Source organism: Corylus avellana, chromosome ca7, assembly GCF_901000735.1.
Source record: "Corylus avellana chromosome ca7, CavTom2PMs-1.0".
Classification (NCBI taxonomy): domain Eukaryota; kingdom Viridiplantae; phylum Streptophyta; class Magnoliopsida; order Fagales; family Betulaceae; genus Corylus; species Corylus avellana.
Genome location: NC_081547.1, coordinates 8,486,288 through 8,507,148, shown reverse-complemented (window position 1 = coordinate 8,507,148; position 20,861 = coordinate 8,486,288). Strand labels below are relative to the sequence as shown.

The 20,861-nt window shown below is 33.1% G+C and overlaps 4 protein-coding genes across 4 annotated transcripts; 3 read left to right on the top strand and 1 right to left on the bottom strand.

Moving 5' to 3' along the window:
- Positions 1-20: 20 nt before the first annotated feature.
- LOC132187821 (uncharacterized) lies at positions 21-2,071 on the bottom strand. Its single transcript, XM_059602259.1, has 4 exons — positions 2,018-2,071; positions 1,343-1,472; positions 1,165-1,237; positions 21-269 (listed from the first exon to the last, which is right to left on the bottom strand). Exons 1-4 carry the CDS (start codon positions 2,046-2,048, stop codon positions 21-23), a joined length of 483 nt encoding a protein of 160 aa, XP_059458242.1. The 5' UTR covers positions 2,049-2,071.
- Positions 2,072-2,846: 775 nt separating this feature from the next.
- LOC132186952 (mediator of RNA polymerase II transcription subunit 6) lies at positions 2,847-7,578 on the top strand. The gene is made up of 5 exons (XM_059601081.1): positions 2,847-3,168; positions 4,165-4,339; positions 4,729-4,798; positions 6,135-6,244; positions 7,144-7,578. Exons 1-5 carry the CDS (start codon positions 2,924-2,926, stop codon positions 7,303-7,305), a joined length of 762 nt encoding a protein of 253 aa, XP_059457064.1. The 5' UTR covers positions 2,847-2,923; the 3' UTR covers positions 7,306-7,578.
- A 4,761-nt stretch (positions 7,579-12,339) lies between these two features.
- Positions 12,340-16,303, top strand: LOC132187305 (inositol oxygenase 1-like). The gene is made up of 11 exons (XM_059601580.1): positions 12,340-12,581; positions 12,863-12,965; positions 13,892-13,973; positions 14,092-14,296; positions 14,916-14,975; positions 15,090-15,142; positions 15,310-15,432; positions 15,562-15,631; positions 15,711-15,789; positions 15,891-15,972; positions 16,058-16,303. Exons 1-11 carry the CDS (start codon positions 12,551-12,553, stop codon positions 16,082-16,084), a joined length of 915 nt encoding a protein of 304 aa, XP_059457563.1. The 5' UTR covers positions 12,340-12,550; the 3' UTR covers positions 16,085-16,303.
- Positions 16,304-18,940: 2,637 nt separating this feature from the next.
- LOC132188706 (uncharacterized) lies at positions 18,941-19,467 on the top strand. The gene is made up of 2 exons (XM_059603235.1): positions 18,941-19,105; positions 19,188-19,467. Exons 1-2 carry the CDS (start codon positions 18,997-18,999, stop codon positions 19,301-19,303), a joined length of 225 nt encoding a protein of 74 aa, XP_059459218.1. The 5' UTR covers positions 18,941-18,996; the 3' UTR covers positions 19,304-19,467.
- Positions 19,468-20,861: the final 1,394 nt, after the last annotated feature.

The window sequence follows — 20,861 nt, the reverse complement described above, 5'->3', positions numbered from 1 at the left end:
ATTACATATATATCTTTGACTCATATCTTGTTAAGTTTGGCAAGAACGAAGACAGTGGCAGAAGTGACTCCTGGGATGAAAATTTCGTTAGGAATTACACGTGGCATTATTTGTTGCTTGATGAACAATGCAGTTACTGGCACACCAAATATGTAGAGAAGTGTATCCTTTGCTCCGATGCCCGTAACTCCTGTACCAATAATCACTTCTCGGAGGATTGTTTCAAACTCATCCTTTGTCAAGGGATTATCTTTGCCTTTGTGGTGAGTCTGTGAGGAATCAACCATTTAATATGTTAGCGGTCGAAAAAGTTGTGGCATAAGGCTTGCAAGTCTTTGTCGCACGGGCTAGCATCCTGAATTTGGTTTACGTGTTATAAAAAAGACTACAGTATATGTGTTGTAGTTGTTTTAATGGTCTAAATTTTATTTCGCTCTCTTTCTTTTTTTATGGAAAACTTTAAATTAAATATAGACCGTTGAAACAACTAAATTCCATAGACTCTACTTTTTTAACAACACCTAAGCAAATCCAGCATCCATTACAGTTTCCTTTCATCATTTTTCTCAAGTTGATTCAATTAGTATATATATATATATATACATATATATATATATATGACCATTTTCAATGAATTACAATTCACTTGAGTTCATCTTGATTGTGTTTGGGTAGAGTTATTTATTTGACAAAGGAATCATTTTCAAGTAATCCAAATCATACCCATTTTCTGATTTCTAATCAACAATCAATCTTAAACAAGTTTTTAAGAATAATGCTATTTAGTAGACTACAATATAATTGCCATACAACTTGATTATTTGATAGTAAAAATCATTCATTGAATCAACATTTGTAAAAAATAAAAATAAAAATAAAAAACTGATTTTCACTATCATGGCATCCACTTGTTTGACAATCATATAACAGTCTATTAATATTACTCTTTCATTGAAAATTTTCGTAAAGACACAATATTGTATGCTGGTGAGCTCCTAAGTCCTAAGTCCTACCCGAAGTGGAGTAATTTCTCAATAATAAACCTTTCATTTTTTACAAACTAAGTTTAAAATCCAAACCAAACACAACACAGCCTTATCATGGTAAAACATTTGAAGCATGTAAATTTAGAGTTAGGTTGTGGCAGAAGGAATTGGTACTTACATTGTAGGCCTTCTGTAGTGTGCTAGCAGTTGGAATGCGAAATTGTGTGGAACCGATCTTTTTGTTGATTTCCCTGTCGAAATATTGGTTAAATAAACACATTTTATCTGTTCCTCAGGTAAATTGTCTTCTATCTGAGCAAAGATATTGTAATGCAGAAGATGAGGTAGATAATTACTCGACAGTTTCACATACTGCCCGGTAGAAGTCAGCAAAGTCGAACTCCTTCGTGGTGTACTCTGAAAAATAGGTATCGACACGTTTTTCTATAATGGGACCAATTTCTCTGGCCTTCTTTTCCTCACTTCCTTCATGAATATCAAAAAAGGTTACTGATCAGTTTGGTAATATTGATAATAATGGTCAATTCAGAAAACATCAAAGGTATCTACAACCCAAGCATACAAATTAATATGCAAAGCTGATTTCCTCGATGAGGCAAGTTCTCAATTTGAACAATTCTCATAAATGCTTATTTTTGATATGATCATTAAAGTCTACACGAATCCAATGCAAAATTAATGGGTTAGGGTTTGAATGGTTTGATCCATTTAATTAAATTGGTCAAGTTAAAGTTAAACTATATAATCTTATACTCATGACTTGACACAAACCAAACTCCTGAGATTTAAAAAATCATGGTGTAGAATCATTCAAAAGACCACCTTGAATCATACCAAAGGAAATCCCAAAGTAGCACTCATTTCAAAAACAATATATATATATATCCGTCTATTCACAAGCTACATATCACAACTATCTTAATTAGAAGAAGAAAAAAAAGTATTATAAATGTGCCCATTTGCTAATATCTTTAAACAGCAAGAGAGAGATAGATAGAGAGTAATAGTACCAGGAGCAAAATTCTTGAGAGAATTGCCCATCTTTCTCTTCTGCTTTGAAATGATTGTGACAATGTGGGATGGGGGGTGACAAAAAACACCAACACAAATGAAACTTTATATGTTGTATCCAATCCAAGAACAACAAGACTTGCCTGGTGAGAATAGTATGTTCCATTTGTTGGGCAAGAAGCAAAGCCTTAGAGAAGTCTTTCCAGACTAATTGTAGGAAAGAATTTGGGAAAAGACATTTAATTTGATTCTCAAGTTAAGGATGGGATCATAGGACGACCAAGTGGAAGTTAACATAATTTTAAGAAATGCTAGATCTTATAAGATCAAGTGGTCGTCCATAAGATCCACTTGATTTTATGGACGACCAAGTGGAAGTTACTATAATGATATGCCAGTGAAAATTAACTTTTGGATCAAATAAGGCTTATAACAAGAAAAAAATCAAAGATTAATTTGCACATCATTATAGTTATATGATAATCTTATGAGGGTCCACTAAATAATTTTTTTTTATCAATTTTCAATGAAGTAAATCTAGACATTTACTTCCTACAAACAACTGACGTCCCCAAGGGTAGTTCAATAGGCTAAGGACTATGTCTGATTATGAAGCAAATGTCACTAGTTCAAATCCCTCCTCCCGCTCTGGCTTGGACATGTAAAAAAAAAAAACAATTGACGGCGAAATTATATGATCCTTTCACAACTATATGTTCGACGCAAGAACACTATTCTGTAACGCGAAATAGTTTATTACGTTAAAAACGCCGCTGCAATAAGTTAGCTAAAGTTGTTGACCCTGTGCCTGTGGAATTTGGTGAAGGCTAAACAACGACGGCTGCTTTGTAAAAGCCCTCGCATCACACTCTCAAAGCTCACACGCACAACTGCCGCATACATACATGGCGACGCCACAGGCGGGGCCTGGGCCGCCAGGGTTGGAGGGGGCCCCAGCGCCTCCGCCAGCGCCTCCAGGCACGGACATGACGGGGATATGCTTCAGGGACCAGCTCTGGCTCAACACCTACCCTCTCGACCGCAATCTCGTCTTCGATTACTTCGCCCTCTCGCCGTTCTACGACTGGACCTGCAACAACGAGCAGCTTCGCATGCGCTCCATTCACCCCCTCGATCTCTCCCACCTCTCGTAAGCGCCCATCTCCCCCCCTCCCCCCCCTAAGTAATATATTCGCGTACATCTATCTATGTGTATGTCAATGTGGATCGATGTAGTTTTATGGTCTGAATCTTTTCTTCTTTTTCGTATGGTTTCTGCTTCTGTAACTGTAGTTTTGCTGATTACAATAATTTTGTTGGGTTTTCCCAAATTGGGTAATGGACTTTGAGAATGATTGCTAACGTGCTAATTGCCAGTATGCTCGATCTGAAAAAGAATGTTTTGCTGCATCCCTTATTTACTTTTGACATGGGTAACCAAAACTTTGGTTGTTTCTTTCAATAGTTATTAACCCTGGACTGGTCTGGGCGGCGGCCAAACCTTGAACTGGTGACCTAGCCTCTACACTGTTCCGGGTCTTCAATTATATATTTTAAGCATATGAACTGGTCAAATCCGATGAGTTTTTCATATACTTCCCTAAATGAACTTTCTCTATTGCTATTTGCATTGACTTTCTTGATATGAGCCTGATATTTCTTTTCTTTTCATGAAGCTAGACGCAATGTTTGATCATCAAATCTTGTAGTTACATTATAGAAGCAGTGTTTAGTCAATGTCAAATAAACAATTACATACCTAAACAGAGCTCAACAATTAATTATTAAATGATTTAATCAAAAAAATAAGTTGTTTTGGGTTTTTTACATAGATTTTTCAATCTTTTCTTCTTTTCTTAAATAGCATTATTTTAATTAAATTTTAAATGGCAATGCGATTCTATCAGTGAGTCAGTGACCCACTGGTTGAATCAGTGATCTGGTGACCCAAGACCTACACAAGGTTAAAGCCCTGTCCAGGTTTAACAATTATGGTTTCAGAGTTACTTTTGGATGCAAGATGATAGCAATTTTCACTTATAGTTACCTAATTTTAAGGAACTGTTAAAGATTGTAATTCATGTGGCCGACCTCGGATGTTTAAAATATGGCATCGTTAAAGATTGTGCTTGTTTTTGTTGAACAGGAAAATGACTGGCACAGAATTCATGCTACATGAAGTTATGGAGCCCCATCTTTTTGTTATCCGCAAGCAAAAGAGGGATGGTCCTGAAAAAGTTACACCAATGCTGACTTATTATATTCTGGATGGTTCAATTTACCAAACACCACAGCTTTGCAATGTTTTTGCTGCTCGAATTGTAAGTTCTTATGTTTCCCCTTTCCTCATTATAATATTCTTGAAAAGTGTGCACAATGTGAACATTTCAGCACTTACTGGAATGAAATTTGCATTACCAGCATTTCAAATAAGATGAAAACCTGTGTTTCCTAAAGCCAAATGTATTCATGCTTATGCTAAATTTTTGCCATATGGAAGCTGTAGTTAGCTACTATTCTTTTAAGAGTAGAAGTTGGGATTGTAAATATCATTGCAGATTCCAGAGAGTGATACGGCAAAATTAGATGTCTACATTCTACTTATAACAATTGAAAGGCTACTTTGAAATGATACTTCATTGTTATCGTTAATATTTGAATTTTGAAGGGCCAACTCTTAGTTCATCTTGTTTATGTACTTCTGTTTCAGGGACGGGCTCTCTATTATATATCAAAGGCTTTCACTACTGCTGCCTCAAAGTTGGAGAAGATTGGATATGGTAGATTTTTGTTTCTGATTTTCTTTTCATTATGCTTCTTGTGCCCCAAAATGGTGTCTTTCCTCTTTTATTGGTGCCAAAGTGATTCTCCATTCATTTTCATCGTGCTATAATTATACATGTAATAAATACATCAAAAAGTTTAAGAAACCAATAATTGATTATTTCACTTTTTGATACCTCCCCTTTCTTCAATATAAAATGTTTTCTTAAATAATGAAGTAGAAGGACAATATTGGAAAAGCAATATGACAGTATGAGGCGTCAATGCATTTATTATTTATCCTTAGTGCCTTCTTCAGAAAAGAAACTCATCTTGTGATAGCATTTAATTGAAAAAAGAGCATTCAACAAAATGGTTGTGTTAGGCAATATGGAAGGGTGTAGCTCTAGAGCTTTAGTAGATAGGTGTATCGGTACACCTTTGGGTTTGTTATATGATTAATTAAGAGCATGATTGATTTGAATTTCATTGCTTTTAACTCTTAGAATTTTGATTTTGAATATTCCATCTGGGATATGATCAATTTAAATCTAAACTATGAGTAATCTCATTACTGTGATAATTTAGTTGAAAATTGCTTGTTTTGTTTGCTAGACATGGTTGCTTGATCTAATGCCCATATTTTTTTCTCAATTTAGTTTCTGTATGCATGTCACCACATAAGTTTGGATTACGTTAATTTTAGGTGTATTATCACATATGAAACAAGGAATGCTACCAAGTTCTAGCTCAGAGGGCACCTCTTTATGTCATAAGAATAGGGGCACCTCCTTTCATGTTTCGTAGTTGAGATTTCTTTTAAGAGCATTCGCATTTTGGTTTTGTTCTCCTTTATAGATGGTAATGAACAAAACTCAACAAGGCCTTACAACTTATGGCCATTGTGTTGTTTAGTGATAACTCGGTTTGGCTTACTCCCATGTGGTGGCACACATTTAATTTTTATATTTTGCGAGTGTAATTGTTGGTATTTGACTGCACATGATTGAAAACATGTCCAACATGCTCTTTATCTTTTTTCTAATTGGTGCAAACATCTGACAACTTTGTTGATTCTTTTCTTATTGACCTTTTCTTGTCTTATCTATCATACAGTCATATGCTGTTAAAGTTTTCATTTTTATCACATTGCTCTGAGAGTAAAGAGACAATTAATGGGGGTATTACAATATTGATGATAACAGATGTTAGGTCTTGGTCATTCTGAACCTGAGATAGCTTGTCTCCATCTATGCGCATTTATGCATTTTCCATTTTGATTGTGACCTTTTCTCCTTTTTTCTATGTCATTGTAACTTCTTGTTATATGTTCTGTTGTCGTTTCTGATGCAGCTGATACTGAAAATGAGAGTGCGGCCTCGGAATCAAAGGTTGTTAAAGAGACAATTAATTTTAAGGAAGTTAAGCGAGTAGATCATATCCTTTCATCATTGCAACGCAAGGTAACTTTCTATATCTCTAGAAATTTTCTCTTACTCCATTGAAGATTTTCTTTTTCTTTTTCTTTTCTTTTAAGGAAAAAATGCACTTTAGGGTACATGTAATTTGGGGTTGTGACAAATAGCTCCATGGGGTTTAAAAAGCTACTTATCACTCCTTAGGATAAGCCAAAAAAACAAATCAATCCCTACCGTCAGAAAACATATCATCGCCTATAATATAATGACATGCGTCTGATTTGTTTGGTCATTGCCAAAAAATACAATGCTAGACTAGACAGGTCACCCATATTAAGCCACTTTAGCTCACTCTCTCCGCGTCACTCCTCACCTCATATGTAGGTAGAATTAAATCTAAGAAAAAACCAAACAGTAAAGTTCATTGTCGATTCCAAGTCTCATACCCCACCCATAGTCACTTTTTAAACCCGTGGGAGCTATTTGTCACAACCTCAAACCACAGGGACCTAAAGTGCATTTTTCCCCTGTTTTTTTGACTCTCTTTATGGGCCATTGTGATAGAAGAGAATTCATTAGATAGCTTGGGTACTTGTGGCATCTTTGCTTGAAATCAATTCAAGTGAATAATCTTTGCACTAGTTTTTCTTCCAATTTGAGTTACTGGCAAATGTAACCCCTCAAGGCATTTATGTATTTCTAATATCTTTTTCCGGTAATATCATTGTTCTTTTTATGTCTTTTCCATTGGCTAATTTGTTGTCTTCGGAAGCAGAAAGTTGATGCAAGAACATGATTATCAGTTTCTTATTCTTGCATAGATGAATGTTTTACTGTCTTGGCCAAAGTAAATGTTTTTACCCTTTTTTAACGGATTGTAAATTTGAATTCTCGTCAAACACTTGATACTAAGATTTTTCATCCTACTACTCTCTGTTTGGCAGTTACCACCAGCTCCCCCTCCCCCGCCATTTCCAGAAGGCTATGTTCCCCCTTCTACTGCAGATGCAGAGAAAGGACCCGAAGGCCAGCAATCAGGAGAACCACAACCCCCTCTAGTTGATCCTGTTATTGATCAAGGTCCGGCTAAAAGAATGAAAATTTGAAGAACATTTGGCTGCCCAATTTATTACATCATCCAATAGCATGTTGAAGTGGAGGCTGGGCATGACAAATTTTTCATGCTGCCAAGTCCTGACTTGAATGTCTAACTAACTACATTTTGTCTGTTTTCTGTCTCTTAGACCTTAATATTTAAAGCTCTCAGTCGACGATCCTTTGTAAAATGTGCAAATCATTCTAGCCAGGTATCTTGCAGTCCAATGTAGTCGTCTAAGATGAACATGTATTTTATAAATGAACATGTTAATTTTCCTTTATGGTGGCATTTCTCCATTTGATGACCTAGTGTAATACATTTAAACAGCTAATCAAATAGAAGCAACGGGGATAGACAACATGCGAACTGTTAGTTCGGTGCAACTCCAAGCATGGCCCTGGGTAATGTTACTCCAATGTTTTAATTTTTGCAATGTCTCTCTCAATTTATCATTAGGGTTGTAACGTTCCCTTCCGTGATTCAAAATGACAAAAATATCATCTATAAGATAAAAAATTACTTACTTTTTTTTATTTATTATTATTATTATTTATCTTAAAGAACTTTCAAACTTTCCTTTAGAGTTTGATCATTGACTCCAGTTGTCATTCATTCGCGTTTCTCCCTAGTTTGATGGGAGTAATTATGTGTATTGGAAGGTTAGCACGCATGTGAAGAGATTCGCTAATCCAGCTAGTGAGGTTAACCCTCTACTTCTTGTAGAGACTTGTGATGATTAAACACAAGCTGATTCTAATGAGAAGATTAATCTCTAAGAGGCTTAGAATCAGCCCTCCAAGGAGTGCATGTGCCAAATTAACAAAAAATAAATAAATAAATAATGACTTCTTAAGAAGTTGAATGATTTAAAGATTTTCCGTTTGGTTTGCTGAATAGGTATTTAAGTAGGAAAATGAATATGTATTACTAGGAATAGAAGATGTCAAAATGGAATAATTATTCAAATTCTTTTGTTTGGTAGCAACACGTATTTCATAATTGGAATTGAACCAAAATTACTAAAAAGCCCATAGAATTTTATTTTATTTTATTTTATTTTTTTAAGTTAGAGAGAAAACTTTTTTTTTTTAAAAAAAAATGGTTTTTTTGGAAAACTTTGTCTAGATAGAAAATTTTTTTAAAAAAATGGTTTTTTTGGAAAACTTTGTCTAGATAGAAAATTTAAAAAAAAAAATGGTTTTTTTGGAAAACTTTGTCCATTCCATCAAGAATAGTTATTTCTCTCATTTTTTAGAAGAAAGACTATTCTTGCATGTAAAGGATTAGTGATTCCCATGGGAATAACTATTCCTATAAATAAAAACTTACCAAACAAAAGAATGGTTATTTTATAGGAATAGTCATTTTATTCCAAGAGTCTATTCCGCAAACCAAACGGGCCCTAAGAAGAAATCTATGTGTGCTACTAAATTGCATTAAATAAATTCTGTTCTTGATTCCTTGAGAAATAAGCATCTCATTTTCGAAATGGACAAGAGCATAGAAAGGCGATTCTCTTCATTTTCTCTGAGTTTTTAGAAGGGTCTCTAGGGGCTTGCTGTTGATGGCCTAGTTTGCTGGTCTACTGCTTTTGCTTGCTTTCCAGATAGTTGTTCGCTGTTCGGCTCTAAATTGGCTTGATGTTATAATTAGTTGTGTGGATTGTTTTGTTATCGTTAGATCACATTAATATCCCAGAGGATAGTAATTGTATAAACAGATGCTCCTCTAGGCTCTACCTCTATCTTTCCTTCGAGTGGCTTCTGCCTATTGTAGGCTGTTGGCTTTCGGTATTTTTAGCAAGTTTGCCGACATTAGATAATCATGTCAAAGTAATTTAGGAAAAGACAAAGAGTATTTTGTAAAAGCAAAAGAGGTTGTTGTCCAAGTGCCAGCCGTGAAGTCATGAAGATATTTTGGGGTGGCTACTGGCTTCTGCCTACTATGCTATCATCCAACCACATAAGCTTTCCTTCATCGTCATGGAAGCACCATGAATATTGTAAACTATGCAACTATGCAATGACTTGTTACGAGAAAATTAAAGAAATGGACAATATACAGCTATTATGAAAATGACACTACATCTATATCTAGCAATACCAACTTTCCTACTTCCAGACATCTACACACAACGCAAGGACATGAGTGAGAGGACACAGTGCTAGCAAATCGCCTTGTGAGTGTTTGAATCTTAAATTGCGAAAATATGAAGAAAAAGAATATAAGTAGAATTAAGCTCATTAGTTTAGGTTTTTGGGCTACTGTGATGATTAAATATGTATATAATGTACTCGTCGTAAAAACTCTCAAATTGTTTAATTATCTCCTCAATAAGTGATATCAGAGTCATGGTTTAATTAGTCTCGTGGTCATGGGACGAGTATCTGAACTGTCTAGTTTGAGAGTTGCGCTATGTGGCCATCGGGTCAATTCTTGATATGAGACACTCTTAAAAATATAAAAAGACTCATAAGTGAGTAAAAGATTATTGTGAGTTTTAAGTCTCCTATTGAAAAAGTATAAAGAAAAAAAAAATACTTAATATTTATAAGTGGATCCAAACCCATTAACTTAAGTTTTTTTTTTTTTTTTTTGAACAAAAAACTTCATTTTATTCAAAAAATATCCAGAAAAATCTAAAGCCAAAACTATAAACAACAAGAGCAATTTGCTCTAAGACAACAATATCATGAATACAATGGGGGATTTCCTCCATCCAAATTTTAGATACACCCGCATTCCCCGCTATCTTCGCCAATCCATGAAGCCGCCTCGTTCAAATAGGGTACACATATGTATATTAACTTAAGCTCTTAAGCTAAAATAGGGTGTATATATATATATATATATATATATTCTTGTAAGTATGACTTAACTTTGAGTCCATAAAATATAAAGACTATAATGCAATGCGACATCCATTTCCATAAAATTCAGTTTGTCATGTAAGTTTATAAATAATTATAATTATCTCAAACATTATTCAAATTCTTTCCTTCTTTTGCCCCTTTTTTTTTTTTTTTTTTTTGGGAAAATTACAGTTTACCCCCTAAAGTTGACAGGGTTTTTCAATTCGAACATCAAAGTTTCAATTTTTGCAATCCACCTCCCCAAAGTTTCAAATTTTTGCAATTTGATCAATTGTATCCAAAACTTCCTATATTGCCCCTAATTTTTATTTTTTTATTTTTTATAAAAAAAATTCGGGGTGGCTTCTTTGGCCATCTGGCTATTTTTGCAGACCCAAATTTATTTATTTTTTCATAAAAAAAAAAAAAAAAAAAAAAAAAATTAGAGGCAATGTGGGAATTTTGGGATAATATTGGTCAAATTGAAAAAATTGAAACTTTGTGGGGGTGGATTGCAAAAATTGAAACTTTTGGTGTTTGAATTGAAAAACCCTGTCAACTTTAGGAGGGTAAACTGTAATTTTTCCTTTTTTTTTTTTTAAGCCATAATGATATGTGTTGAAATTTATATCTCTCTTTCCTATTTTATATAAATCAACTTTATGGACATACACTCCAGAGGCACTTCAAAACGTCCAAAGTTGGTTCCATCAACTTCATTACAAAACAAATTAATTAAGGCCCCCCACTAGTAATCAGAGGAATTAGGATATTTAATCAAATACCATTGGTGAGTTTGGCTAGTGAACAATCGACATCCCCTTTTCTTTTTCCGACAACAATAGCCATCCGATCTTGAGCATGGAAAAGTATCTATCTACTTTATATATCTATAAAATGTAAGTGGAAAAGATCAACTTTAACTATTCTATTTAAGCGTGATTATAATAGCACAAGAATGACCTAGAAGATGAAAATTACAGGCGCTCTCTCTGATCCTAGTAAGCCAAAAGACTGAAAATTCTCATTTTTGGAGTAAAACTTTTCCAACTATTTTGAGAATTTTCTTAAAACTACTGACCCACCACAACTAACGTCTTGATTACTTAATAATATGCCACAACAGATGTAATCAAATGGATAGAATTACTATACATGTAGATAAAAAGTCATATTATAAAGCCAAGGAACTTGCTTCTTTAGTGGATATAATTTTCCTGTTTAATATTAATACGTTGGACCTCCTCTTAATCCAGCAAAAGTTGGCTTTTCATTTTGTACAAAAATTTTCTTCGACTTATTTTATTAAGTGTCAAGTGTCATTTTTTATACATTTTATTTAATATTTTTAATAATTATTTATTGTCATTTTACTGATCTAAAAACTTAAACATTAATTTTTTTAAAAACATAAAAATATTGAATAACACTTCTAACTTATTAAAACTTAAAAGAGTTTTAAAAAAAACTTCTTTCACCCGTTGGATCTACGGAAGATGGATCCTATGCTTAGGTTGTGACGTGTACACAAATTATTGGCAGAAAATGTGGAAGTCAATTGTACTACAAAGTACGTTGGACTCCTTCTCTTTCTGGCCAATACGAGAGATCGCCAAACAGCCCGACCAATATGCTACTACCAGCCTACCTTATGACCTCATGCTCTACAAAACACTTGTAAAAATTTCCACACGTGTCCCGCTTCTAGCGCATGTGCTGTGCCGCAGTAAGAAACGTGGCACGCTCGTAGCCGTTTGCAGACTGCCAGATCAGAGAGTCCTTGACCGACAACATTGCGTGGCAGTAGTAGAGACAGTGGTAATAGCAAACTACCTAATAAAACAACACGCATGTACCAAAATCGACTAGATGCCACGTCAGGTGAACCCCACGCAAACCAGAACCGATTGTGACGTCCAACTCGTGCTGACTCAGTGATGACGAAGAGATTGGCCACGTGGGCCCCACAAAATTTGATAATTATCGGTGAAACACAAAGATTAGCCAACCAATGACACTAAACATGGAAAAATATGTGTCTCTCACACTCACGCACGCACGCACACGCGCTAGCTGTCTCTCTGTTTCCAACTTTGTCTCTTTATCGTTCTTTTTTTTTTTTTAACTTTGTTATAAAATAATAGTTATCATATATTATCTGATAAATGTGGGAAGAATAAAATAAAAAAGAAAGGAAATTAAATCAAAGTTATAGATTTTCAGTGAAGGACTCAGGACATCCAAATTCTCAGGGAAGGACTCTCCGGCCAATTATAAATACCAACCATTTTCCAAGCCCACAATGCCACCACACCTCAAACACTACTTCATCACATCTCTTAAATTTCCTGCTTTTTTACTTTGTTTTCTTGAGATTCTGTGGTTTCCTTTTCAATCAGGATGACTATCCTCGTTGAGCAGCCTGAGTTTGGTACATTTTTTACACTCTTATTTTTTTTCCTAATTTTTTTCTGATCTCTTCTTATTTTATTTATTTTTTCTTTTAAAGGTTTAATTTCCAAATTAATCGGCATTATTCTAAAAATTGATTTTTCTTTTTTTTTGGGTTCATTAATCTTTGATACACACCATGGTACGATTTTTTTTTTTTTTTTTTTTTTTAATATTTGTAGTGATTATAAAATGTCCCTTTAATTTTCATATAATTTTTCTGTTTTACATTTTTTTTTTTTTTTTGGGGTTAAATCACAGGCGTTGAAGCAGAGGAAAACAAGGTCCCTGTTGATGAGAAGGAATTGGTGTTGGATGGTGGATTTGTTGTGCCACAGATCAACTCATTCGGCCAAACCTTTAGGTCTGCTCCTTTTGCGTAATTTTATTATTTAATTAAAACCCAACAAACCCCCAAATAAAAAAAAAAATTGCAATATTCGAGCCTCTAGATCTGGAAAACCCAACCAAAATAGCCTAAGAGATGTAATTTTAAGCACTGAATATGAATATATGTGGTGGATCAGCTTTGATCTGCAAATTTGGGGTTGCATCAGAATATCCAACGGTCCCCAAAATTTTTAGAGTTGGTAGATTTTTTATTTCCTGCCTTTTACAAACCAAAGGAAAAGATTTCTCGTGATCTGTTCATGAGATTGGAGTTTCATAAAAAGGTTGATATTTTCTTGTCAGATTGGGGAGAAGATGTTGATATTTGCTAAAACTAAAGTGTTATGATAGTAAACGGCACAAATGATTGGCCCGTACGTGAGATCAAAAAATTTTTCCCCAGGGATCACCAAATATTAATTAGTTTTATTATATCATTACTGTTGTTGATATTTATCAAGGCAAGATCAAAATACTCTATTGGATCTGTCATTCCTATATCTAGTTCGGCCCATGAGACTTCTTGATGGAGCATATATAAGCGGCCAAGTTTCAAGTTTCAACCCTTGTTATTGCAAACACGATCAACATAAATTAGTACTTTAGGATTGAGAGGTTTGATTTGTTTAATTAAATTCGTGTTTGGACAAGACCCAAATCTAACATGCAATATTTATGATTGACAAATATTTATAAAACTCACAAACTCGACACGAAATTAACAATTAAAAGACGATTATATACCTATGTATCAATACAATCAGAACACGAATACTTCTAACACAACTTGTCATAAGTCATTGTTACCATAAAAATGGGCCCAATAGCCCACCTAACATTAGATATTAAATTTTTTTTTTTAATTTTTGTTGATAAACTTGTACGAAAAATTAAAAACATGGATTACGATGTTGAGAGTGACAGACAACAAGGCATGGAAAACTTCTACTGGATCAATCACATCAACCAGACTTATGGCTTTGTAAGGAAATGGAATATTCATCTTATCTATTCATCCAATACCAAAAAAAAAAAAAAAACTATAATTTACAATTTTAACTAAATAGATAAATATATTTTCTGTTAATAATAAAATGCAGGTGAAGAAGATGAGGGAAGAGTATGGAAAGTTGGAGAGGATGGAGATGAGCATATGGGAATGTTGTGAACTTCTGAATGAAGTTGTTGACGAGTCCGATCCGGACTTGGACGAGCCCCAAATCGAGCATTTGTTACAAACTGCTGAAGCCATTAGAAAGGACTATCCCAATGAAGATTGGCTGCACCTCAGTGGCCTTATTCATGGTACTTTCTTTTTTTTTTTCTTTTTTTTTTCTTTTTTTTTTAATTTTAAAAAATCCAAATAAACTTTCATGCATTTTCATATTACTGTCCAAAGTTTAAAAAATCTCAATTAAGAGTTTCGAACTTTCAATTTCTTTTAATTATTTCCTTTAATTAGAATTTTCCGTTAATTTTTTTCAAAATGCCCAAAATACCCTCGTAATTAAAAATATTGCAAAATTCAATGCCTAATCTTTACAATTTTTTATTTTATTTATATATAAAAAAAAAAAAAAAAAAATTGGTATTTTAACAATTTTGACAAAATTTAACAGAAAATTTTTAATGAAATGGGATAATTGAAAGAAATTTAAAAGTTTGATACATTTAATCGAAAGTTTTGAACTTTGAGAAATACCTTTAAAATGCGTGGAAGTTCATGGGGAGTTTTGTAAAGTTTTTTCCTTTTATTTTTTTAAGTAATTAATAAGAAGTTTATTAATGCTATTTAATAAACTGTTTCACATTATCTTAGTTGTTTGATAATCGTATACGAGTAGAGTAAATAGCATTATTCTTTAAAAAATTATAGGTTCTAGGAGAAGCTCTTAGCTAATTTTGTCACAATATTTTGCTTTAAATCTTGGAAAGGTGCTTCTTCTTCCTAGCTTTGGTGGACTTCCACAATGGGCTGTTGTAGGTGAATATATATTTCGTTTCACTATATAGCAACTTAATATAAAGAAAATAAATATTATATTACTTCCCCCGATTTCATTTCATTGAATCATAAACCCATATATAATTAATACAGGTGACACGTACCCAGTTGGGTGTGCTTTTGACGAATCAATTGTCCATCACAAGGTAATTAATTTGTTCCACAAATTTCACACTCTAGCTAGGAGAGACAAGCATGATTAATTAATACAAGGCATTTACTTAATTTCTAATTTTAATTTTTTTTTTCTAATAATTTTTGGTCAATGAAAATAATCGACGCTAATATTGAACTCGATCTTGACCACATACAGTATTTCAAGGAAAATCCCGATGCTAACGATCCTGCTTACAATACTAAATATGGAGTTTACTCCGACAGATGCGGACTTCGCAATGTAATGATGTCGTGGGGACATGACGACTACATGTATTTGGTACATATTTCTAAGCCAAAACATACAATTTAAATTCCACGACATTAATATACATTAAATTAATGTTTTAGTCCTTAATTAATTGCAGTTACATAATCTACAACTTAATTAGCTAGGCATGTTTTTCAGGTGGCAAAGGAGAATAAAACCACTCTACCTTCAGCGGGTCTTTTCATCATCAGATACCACTCATTCTATGGTAATTAGACACGAAAATATATAATTAATTTCTATAAGTTAATTAATTATCTAATGGAGATATTTGGTATTAATTGCAGCATTACATAAATCAGGGGCATACAAGCACTTAATGAATGAGGAGGATGTTGAGAATCTGAAATGGCTTGAAATTTTCAAGTAAGATAATTAACATGCATGCTTCTCTCTTGATTATGGATGTTTTATTATTATTATTATTTAATTTTTATTTTTATTTTAATTTTTTTATTTTTATGTAGCAAGTATGATCTTTACAGCAAGAGCAAAGTTCTAATTGATGTGGAAAAGGTTAAGCCATACTATATTTCCCTCATTGAAAAGGTGATGATTCTTCCCTTTTATCTGCTACATTATTTGGTTAATTATTTGTTGTTAACATGAACTATGTTGTTGTACGTTGTTGCAGTACTTCCCTGCCAAGCTAAAATGGTGAAACTGAGGGGATTTGAAGCTTGACGAGTCAAGATATGCATCAGATTGCTTACCTATCTGTTATATTATATATATATATAGCTAGTTGTTGAGAGTATATCAGGTTATTTTTCGAGTGGTAGTTGAATCTTTCCTTTTTTTTTCTTTTTTTTTTGGTTTAATGCTAGTGATCATGTATGAAATAATGCTGTAGCTGTATTTTGTTTGCAATTTTAATTCTATTTCTTTTCAATAAGCGTGAAATATTTAACTTGAATTGACTGAAACAAAGTTCAAACTAAGGACTTCTAGCTTGAATACTATATTAAATAACTACTTATTCTAAAAGCTTAAGAGAAAGAGATAAATTTAAGAGAAAAGTCCACGTACATCTCTCAAACTACTGGAACAAGATCCTCTCTAGTTCAAATATAATATCCAATTAGTTATAGTGGAGGGGTATTTTTGTCTTTTTATTTTTTGAGATAACAAAAATAGCTCTCCACTATAACTAACTAGATATTATCCAGATTTGAACTTAAGAGAATCCTAATTCCAAACTACCACCCAATTGACAATGTTCTCCTCCAAACTTTCAATTATGACATTTTCTCTCATAAATACCAAACAATTGACAATGTCCCCCAAGGCCAGCAAAAAGACAAAAGTGACCCTAATTTTTTTATTTTTTTTCAATAAGACAAAAATATTTCAATAAATTAAATTAAATAAAAAAGAAAAAAAAAACAGAAAAAAAAATTTTTTCTTCTTAAAGAAAGAAAAAAACGATATATATTTTTTTTTTTTAAAAAAAAAAAAAAAAAAATCCACACCCTTAATTAAAAATTTGGGGGGAACATTGTCAGTTAAATGATAATTTGATGGGGCATATAGAGTTTCCCCTAAATTTAATCATTTAGTTTATATTCTAACATTAAGTAATCAAACGTTTCATTTTTTCATCCATAGTTTAACTATGGATGAAAATATAAAACGATGATATGAAAAATGTATTTCCATAATATGGGATATTGATGTTGAGAAACGCTTAACAAATAAATATCACACAATATGATATTTAAATCTAAGCAAACAATCACCAAAAACAAGTATAATCAAACACAATGATTTTTTGTAATGAAGAGGAAACCTTTTAGAAAACAATCTAAAAGTAAAACCTCTCCGTGGCAGCTAAACCTAAGAAATCACTATCAAAAGATTATTCAAATATTACATACACTAGGAACACTTACAAACCGATGTAAGCCTTGATTCTATAAGATCGACAAGCCTCAAACTCGTCTCCTCATTCACAATCTTCTTTAACGTGATTCTCCTTTATCGGATTCTTCCGATTGACTTCAATTAAGGACAATGAAACTAACACAAAATTCTCTATGATGAATAATCAGGCTCACTACAATTGAACACTTAAATACAGCCTCTCACGAATTCTAGGGTTCTAAAATTCGTACATCTCTCTTCTATAAAGTTGAATTTAAATCACATATAACACCCTAGACCTAGGCCCACTTAAAAACACGTTTTGGGCATAAAACTTACGAGCTATTCAGTCAGGGGAGCTTGCTATCTGAACAGGAGCCTTGTGAGCAAGCAAAAATAGGCTTGTTGGAATTGGTGTCCAGACAGTCTACTAGGTTGTCCGAACACCCACTGCATAGGAGGAAAAATCATATGCTAAAAATGCTGTCCGGACTTAATCAACAGCTACAATCGAGATTAGTTTGTGGTCCGATTGAGCTGAAACTTTGTAGAGATATTCATGACACGTGAATCCTGATTGTGTACGGTGCAGATTGGATTCTGAGCGATCTATATCAATGTTTGAGCCCATAGACAATAACTTCTGCATTTTAGAACCGAATTAAGTCAACAAAAATCCTAACAGATGTGGACACTACTTGCCTTCTCGCATGTAAACTTTGTGTCTGCCAAAATCTTTCTCAGTAAGGATTTGAGGAAAATTGACAAAGAAAAAAAGTAAAAAAAAATAAACAAAAAAATGTCTCATTATTCATTTTTGTTCTTAATAACAGAGGATGATATATGCAGCAAATTAAAACTGCCCCAGAATATCTTTTAAATATTTATTGAGGTCATGTTTGGCTCAAATACTGCGAAATTTGATTTTTTTTTTTTTTTTTTTTTTCCTTTAATAGCTCCATATTTTAGATAGCTAATTATTTATGTGAAGCTTATGGAATCGAATTTAGTCAAAAAAAATTTTTAACGTTTTTCTAGATGCAGACCAATGGGATTCAAAGTACAACTCTAGACGTAAGAAGTAATCTCAGTTCAGATTCAAATAATTCAAAAAGGGTTAATGAATTCAGAATTGTGCTCAAGACACCCATAAATTTTCCTATATTGTGAGCTGCAAAAGTCAAGCATAGGCTCGGATAATCAAAAGATGAGAAGCAATATTAGATCATTGACCTGCTTTGTCAAATTGCTTTTAAGCTAAATTATAAAGGGGAAAATCCTAGTCATCTTGAAGTATATCCTCAATTCTTTCGCGTTTTTGCCTAACTTAAAGAATTTAATGTGGCAAGTTACACCATTCGTCATCTTTTTTCGTTCTTTTGGTTTGAGTGCGTTGCACTTCACCTTTTAAGACGTGAACTTGCTATAATTAGACTTTTGAGGAGTTAAATGTCACTTTTTAAATATTTGATGCCAAAAGCCGGGAGGTAATTAAAGTCTATTTTTTCGGGTTATAAATCATAACTTCAGCAAAGTCAGAAGTCAATATCTAGGAATTAATCGGCCTTCGTATTCAAACAAAGCAGCAGATGGGTAACCAAGTGCCGTGTGATTCAAGGCACAGATCGAGTAGCTAGATATATAAACATACCCAACCATGCTAATTAACAAAGGGAGTAATTCATCTCAGCAGATCTATTACATTAAGCAATGGCTCATGCAGGTAACTCTTTGAGGTCTACTTTGGTGACGCTCTTCATATTTGCAATCATCTTATCTCCAATGGCAACGTCTGATGCAGCTCGATTGACTCAAAGAGGTAAAAGAAAAAACCCATTACCATTAATTCAGCAGCTTTTATATGGCAAGATTTTAAGTTTTATTTTCAATTTGTGTTGCAGCTTCAGGACCCATTTGCCCTGCTTGTGTATGTTGCACACCTCCCCCACTGGGCTCTTGTTGCAAGTGTTGCGCTACTCCTTCGCCTATCGCCAAGGCTGAGAATGGGTCTCCATGAGCCTAGCTACTCAAACTTTCTGATTCTACCTTTATTGTATGAATAAAAGGAATCTCTACACTTCCCTTTAGACCAAATCCACCTGTTTAAATATATAATGTACGTCATTTTTCTTCTTCACATATATTAACAAAGATGACTTAATTAAATATATAATTAATGTACTTTCTTTCTTTTTCTGCCTTTATCCTTTTGCCACCCTGTCTAAAGATCAGTCATGATTCTATTAAACGGAAAAATATATAGGGTGGCTAAATTAACCCTTTATAGGTAAAAAGAGGCACTTCTCACGCTAATTACAAATTTGTTAACAACAGCCCGATTTTGATGTTTATAACTGATTTGTCAAATTTCTAATGAGCTCATCAGAATAGATCTAATAATAAATTTGAAAAAAAAAAAAGAAAAGAAAGAAAAGTGAGATAGAAGAATAACATGTCTCATATGCATTAGCACTCCAATTTTCGTAGCTATAGCCTATATTCATTCCAATAAAAAATTTCGACTAGACACGTCCTCTCCGAATTACCCTTCTTGAGTCACTTACCTTTATCAATTTAGACTTTTAGAGTATATTTAGAATTGTGTTTGATAAATAGAACTTTTAAATCAAAAAACATTTTTTTGACAAAAGTTTCATTTTTATCTTTAATAGGTCATTTGATTATGTGCATCTCCCACTGATGCTGTTTTTGTCTTTAATGTACATAGGTGAATAATTTGGTTTGTTTGAATTGCTTGTTGCAAGACACTATACTAAATCTTTCATTTGAAACCCTTTGTCATTTTCGTGAGAAAAAGGGGAAGATATTTTGGGAGTGCTTGTACACATGGAGAGCAGTAGTGATATTGGTTTTGGTAATATTTGTCTAATCTAGGTTGATATTTTGTGATCAAATAGATTTTGAGATTTCTTAATGATTAATATTATGTTCAAATTTGTGATATTAATGTTACATTTTTTTTTTCCTATTCCACATTTATATGTTTTGTGAATTTTTTAGGAAACAAGATCTCTATCAAGGAATAATAGAGGAATTCTAGTTTACTGTGCATTTGGGATTGCGATTTCGCAAGAATAATTTCAATTTTAAAATATATTGCAAAACTTAAGGCGTTGGACAGTGCGATTTAAAAAGCACTTAATTTAAAATAGGAAAAAAATCTGTGATTTCTATAAGTAGATTAAGGGTGCTTATTTGAAAAGACTCAAATTTAAACCAAAATCACGATTTCGCATAACAAATATTTGTTAAAAAAAATTACTTTTTAACATGATTTACCAAATACCTTTGCGATTTTAAAAAGTAGCAATTTCAAAAACACAATTTTTTTAAAATGCAATTTTAAAATCACACTTATTGAAACTGCAATCTCAAACGGAGCCTTAGTGGTTTAATAGAATTTCTGTTGTAATTCATTGTATCTTTATTTATTCTAGTTTGGTGGTTTAATATAATTGCCAAATAGTGAGTTTGGTTAGATTTTTGAATTGGCTAATTCAATAGCAAAATAATTTTTGATGTAAGATCGAAGGTTGGGTTTGAAGAAAAATCAA